We start from the raw sequence: 6,000 nt of genomic DNA, 5'->3' as shown, positions 1-6,000 counted from the left end.
CCCCAGCCCCAGCTCCCGGCCGATTTAAGCCGAGGCGCGCAGCGGTAGCGGAGAGAACTCCCAAGTTCTAGCCTCCGTTCACCCACTCTCCCCGCAGGTGCGGCCATCCCCAGCCTCCCAGCTGGTGCTCGCGCCACCCGCAGGGGCGCCCAGCAGGCCTCGGACTGCAGCGGAGCTCCGCTGCGGGGCCCCGCTCCCCAGCTCTTCGGGAACCTCGCGGCCGGCGTTCGCGTGCTCGCTCATCGATTGGCACTGCCTGACTCCGGGGGCTCCAGGCGCGGAGGACCCGGCCCGGGACTGGGAAAGCCCGGCGGAGCGCGGGGCGGGCACCAAGGCAGGCGGGCCAGGCGATTGCCGATCGCACGGATGAGCGCGGGTCCCGGCTCGCGCTCCGTCTGGCGGGTGGCGGCGCCGGCTAGCCTGTGCGGCGCGAGGCCGGAGTCGCGCTTCCGCCGCCCCCTCGCCTCGCGCCTGGGCGCGCTCGGCCTCCCCGTGTCCCCGGGAGGGCCGCCCCGCGTAGGGCTCTCGCGCCGCCGGGGGTGGGAGCCGGCGCGCTGCTGAGGGAGGGCCCGAGGGAGGGAGCGCGGGCGGCGGCGGCGGCGGCGGCGGCGGCCCCTCCCCTCCCCCTCCCGCCGCCGCGGAGCGCGCAGGGAGCAGCCGGGGGCTCGGTGGCGGCGGCGTCTGGCCCCGGCTCCTCCTCCTCCTCCATCTCCTCCTCGCTCCCTCCATCCGCCGTGGTTATGGCCCGTCGCTGGAGCACAAAAGAGTCTCCGCGGTGGAGGTCTGCGTTGGTCTTGCTGTTCCTCTCCGGAGTGTACGGTGAGTGTCCGCGTCCCTGCGCCCCGCTGACCGAACAAAGCTGGGGCGACCCTGGGCCCCGAGGCCTCCCGGGCCGGGAGAGCCCCCGCCGCCGGCGGGACAAAGAGCCGGCGAGGGGTGGCCGCGCCGAGGGGTGCCCGCACGCGCAGATGCTCCCGCCCGCTGCCCGCCTCCAGCCCCTCGGGGCTGCGCGAGAGGGCTCTGGGCGTCCCGGCGAGGGAGTGCGGGCGCGGGGCGGGCGCGGGGCGGGCGCGGGCGGGGGCGGGGCGGGGGCGCGGGCGCGGGCGGACTCCCCGACCCGGGCTCGCCGGCCCCTGCGCGGTCCTCGCACACACAGATGTGCGGCTGCGAGGAGGGGGCGGAGGTCGCCCTCGCCGCGGTCGGGACGGTCCTGCCACCCCCGACCCTGCCGGGGTCAGGAAGTTCTCTCCCCAGTGAAATTCCCACCGCGCCAACCCCCATCTCCCCCACTCCCTGCGAAAGCCGCCTGCTGCTCTCTTCCCACTTGGAGGCCGAGGCTCTGCTGAGCCCGGGCGTGCTGGATCCTGTCCCTTCCCCAGAAGCAGCACGCGGGAGAAGGCCAGAGAATAGTTTCCAGCCCCACCTCAGACTCTCCCGTAGGGTGTACGTGTCTGCCCCGACTCCTAGTTCATTTGTCATTTCATCCGTCATTGGCCGCGGATGTTGTCACTGTTGCTTCATTCCAGTCTGTGGATTGCGTTGCACATACTCCTTTGAGGCTAAGGGAAAGCTGAAGCCTGTGTGTGAAGACTAAGCTTTATGTTACATCAGAGTCTGAACTAGAGCTAAATGGAATTAATTAGAAAGAGCCTTCATTGCTTGAGACTGGAGTTCCATCCACTTCTGGCTTCATCGTTCTTAGTTTATCAGTGAAACGCATTGAAAAGGTGTTTCGGGGAACGCGGTGAACCTTTGCTCTTTAGAATGGCGTTTTTTTATTTCTTCAGGAGGGAATAATGAGAAGCTATCATTCTTTGGTAAATTTCACTTATAAAACGTCCAAGTCGTCTGCCACAAACACTCCTTCCACTGACGGTGTGGTGATGGAGTTAAGGCAACATGTAATTCACCAGCAAGTACTTACCTCTTTTGAAAGCATTTATCTGTGGAATTGAACGATGGTTACTTTTAAGACCTGAGAAATCACAGTAAATGAATTTAACGAACATAACATTTACGGACAACCAAAAAATAGTTTTTCAGTGTGCTTTAAAATGTATTGCTTGCCACCCGACCCGATTAACGTATTATTCTTTTTGTTTGGGGTGGAGAAAGGTTTGATCCACATTCGATGTGGTAATTGCCTGTGGTGTGCTTCTGTGTGATCAGAAAACCCTGTGCATGACTTTTGTGTGTCAGTTGCATCAAGTCGTTGTGATCCCTACTTGCCTGATGACTTGTGGGTTTGGGTCTACACCAGAGATCAATAAGCTATTTTGTTGTTTATTCTAGCCTGAAGGTGGGTATAGTTCTGCTCTAGGTTTGGTGTAATCGCTCAGAAGAAAGAAGAAAGCAGAAAGGCATCTTTAGTCTAGGGTGATTAGAAGTGACCTGCTTTGTCCTCTACTATAGTCAGAATTTAATCTTAGTGTGATGTCTGATCAGAATGGATAAATAAATGAGCTCTTTTAGCTCTTTCATTAAAACCTGTGTCATTAGTGTTTGAACTAGAAGTCTTTTTGCCTCCAGGGATAAGAGGCTGTGAACCCTGTAATTTGTCTTGGTACATTCTTTTGTACTTGTACACAAAACGACTTTCTGGTAGGTGCTTATCAAAGATTTATCTTTTTGGAATTTGTGTTCAGTGAGGAATTGTTAGTAGGCAAAGAATGAAACTCCTTTTCCAACAGTGTGGGACCATGTTATAAAACTAGCAAGTAATTGTGCCAGCGTTGATGTCTCAAACCACAGCAAGTTTCAAAGTATAAGAAAAAAGGAGGTAGTGAGCCAGGCAGAACATTAAACTATGTGAGCAGAGATTAAAAGGTACCCTTCACCCTGCAACTGGGGAAATTCTCTTTATAGCTGCACTTTTGTCCTCTTCTGTCTCTCCAGCCATATGTGGGTTTATATGAGAGGGGGGGGGAAGAAAGCTTTAACAATAATACTAATATGGGGGGATGTGCTTCTATAACAGTAGTGGGGTTCATTTAACTTGAATATGCACTAGTTGTGAGGAATAGTGGATGCATCCAGAGAAATATCCATCACTGCGGGTCTTTAGAACAGATATGATCTGGGATTTAAGAGACTGTCCTTTCCTTATGCATCAAAAAGTGTTTTGTTTTTTAAAGATTTATTTATTTATTTATTTATTCATGACAGAGAGAGAGTGAGGCAGAGACAGACACAGGCAGAGAGAGAAGAAGCAGGCTCCATGCAGGGAGCCCGATGTGGGACTCGATCCTGGGCCTCTGGGATCACTCCCTGGCCGAAGGCAGACCTTCAACTGCTGAGCCACCCAGGTGTCCCTGTTATTTTTATTTTTATTTTTTTAAAGTGGCTTCAAAAATAATTAGAAATCCTTCTTAAAACAACTGAGTGTTCAGGGTCTCCTAGGTGGCTTAGTCAGTTAAGCTTCAGACTCTTGATTTCAGCTCAGGTTATGATCTCAGGGTTGGGGCATCAAGCCTCACGTTGTGGTCTGTGCTCAGGGAAGAGTCTACTTGTCCCTCTCCTTCTGCCCCCCCCCCCCCAACCACCACCCTACCCCTACCCCGCCCCCACCCTTGCCACCACCCAGGCTTGGACATGGGTGCCTGTGTGCACATGCATGCGCTCTCCCTCTCTCTCTCTGTCTCAAATAAATTAAATTAAAAAACAACTGAGTGTTCATAGTAACCCTTAGCATAGACTCAGTGGAAAAAAACAGGTTGGCCAATATTTAGGCAGTTCTAAGTCTTCACAGAATGAGTCTTATCCATTAATGACAATATTAAATGGCTCCAAGTTGCATTTTGAATCTTTGAAACATTTCATACATCTTTTTAAAAGATTCTGTTTATTTTGGTGTTTATTCTCTTCATATGGCCATTTTAGTGGTCTATGTATGTGACTATTAAATTTGAGCATTTTAGAGGAATAGTGTGACTTACACTTCCATGTTACTTTTCTGAATGTTAAAGCTTTATTTGAAACGCTAAATTGTGATAGGAAATATAGTTAATGTTTTCTAGAAGTAGTTATTTAAAAACCAATAATTATCGGGCAGCCCCCGTGGCGCAGCAGTTTAGCGCCGCCTGCAGCCTGGGATGTGATCCTGGAGACCCGGGATCGAGTCTCACGTCAGGCTCCCTGCATGGAGCCTGCTTCTCCCTCTGCCTGTGTCTCTGCCTCTCTCTCTCTCTCTCTGTCTCTGTCTCTGTGTCTGTCTCTATGAATAAATAAGATAAAAAATCTTACAAAAAAATAAAAATAAATAAAAACCAATAATTATCTTTAGAGAGCTGCTGTATCTTATTAGCTATTGTAACTATTGCCTAAGAGTTAGAAAGTAAAAGTTGACCTCTGCTTCTGGAAGTTTGAAGGGATAAAAACATTAGTGGGAGTGACTGTGAGCTTTGCTGGGCATTGTTTTAGGCGTACTGTAAGAGAAGGTGTTTCTTCGGATCTCACATAAAGATGTCTGGCTTTTGCAAGTGCATGGAGGTTTCCAAAACTGTCTCCTAGTTAACAGAAGCTGTTGGTTGGCTCATCTCCCAAGCCATAATTTGGTAATCGTAATGGTTCCATTGCTTTATCCTTTTCCACTTCTGTTTGTGTCCCAGATCACTGCTTTCTAACTTTTTTTGTTTTTAACTGAAACCCAACCTTAAAATACATTTTATGTTACTCCCTGTATACAGAACAAAACAAAGATTGTGAAATAATACTCTTACTACTTGTGATGCACTCCAACATGTTATCTTCTATTTATCCCCCATTCTCTCACCCTTCCTTTCTTCGTTTGCTGGTTGAACTCATTAATTTTGGACCTAGATTGAAATTCTTAGTTTGAAAAATACAGCCCTAGATGAGACCTTAACATGTAATTTCAAATGTTTGTGATATTTGTAGATCATTTTACAATAGCCTTGGAGAGTTGCAGATGGTTAGTTTCTGGCTACTTACTGCCAGAGCATTTGATAGCAGTAAGAACTCTTCCTGGCATCCACTGACTGTCCTGTGATAAAATTCTTCTTTAAACTGGTTTTCAGCTAATTATAGTCAAAAGTCTTTGCTATACATAGTACTGTTCTAGAGGTTGTAGTAACATAAAATATTCTCTTTATCCTTGCATTTTATATATAATGGGTAAGTATTTTCTCATGAATTTTATGGAACATTCAGTAGCATTTTATAAATTTCCAGTTTAAGGATAGACTAGAAGTTCCAATTTTAGAAAGGTTGTAGAAATAACTGGAACATGAGAAAAAAAAATCTAAACCAGATTCCAATTACTTCTAAAAAAAGTCAAGCTTGATTACATAAAATATGTTGAATAAAACTGAATTAATTGCTTAACATAAACCCTTCCTTGGGTTTAGAATCTAAATTATCCTGGGGAGAATATGAAGGTACACAGCACATTCCATAAAATTCTAAATGGTTATCAGACCATTTAGACCATCAGTATTTAAATGACTACTTTCTGAGGCTAGCCATATTCTAAGAATATGGAAGAGATTTGAATGATATATGGTAAATGATTTAGAAGATTCCTAGAAAGTAAAATCTCTGACAAAAACATAAAAGTGATGTCAGGCTGAAAAGTGAGCAGCAGTTAGAGAATGGAAAGAAAAGACTTGACTTTTGTGGTTAGACGATTTAAAGCTTATCAAGAAATTAAGGGAACGGTGAAACCTTTTTGTGTTTCTGATCTGAGGTGTTTTTGTAGTTGAGATTTTTTTCTTTCTTTTTTTTTCTTACCTTTTATCAATGCCATTATGGTTTAAAGAATGAAAAGTAAAAATGAGGTAAGTAAATATAGGTGAGATTTATATAGATTTAAGCAAATGGAAAATGTTTTTATTTCATAATGGGTTTAGGCTTTTTCTTGCTGCAAGTCTTTATAGGTAAATGAAGATTGTTCTAAACTTGGGAATTGAAGTTGAGTTAATCTCTAATTTCTAAAGTTACCTTTCCCTCCAGTTTCTTCTCTTTTTCTCCTTACTCTCCCCA

At 47.3% G+C, this 6,000-nt stretch overlaps 1 protein-coding gene across 2 annotated transcripts in view; it reads left to right on the top strand.

Moving 5' to 3' along the window:
• The first annotated feature begins 592 nt into the window (after window positions 1-592).
• LRP12 (LDL receptor related protein 12) overlaps window positions 593-6,000 on the top strand; it is a 71,725-nt gene continuing 66,317 nt past the window's right edge. For both annotated transcript variants that reach the window (XM_025450391.3, XM_025450389.3), the window contains exon 1: window positions 593-819. In XM_025450391.3, the coding sequence (XP_025306176.1) occupies window positions 741-819 (79 nt within the window). In that variant the 5' untranslated portion in view covers window positions 593-740. The remainder of the gene's footprint in view (window positions 820-6,000) is intronic.

The sequence above is a fragment of the Canis lupus genome, chromosome 13, assembly GCF_003254725.2.
Source record: "Canis lupus dingo isolate Sandy chromosome 13, ASM325472v2, whole genome shotgun sequence".
NCBI lineage: Eukaryota > Metazoa > Chordata > Mammalia > Carnivora > Canidae > Canis > Canis lupus.
This window is presented reverse-complemented; position numbering and strand designations above follow the sequence as displayed.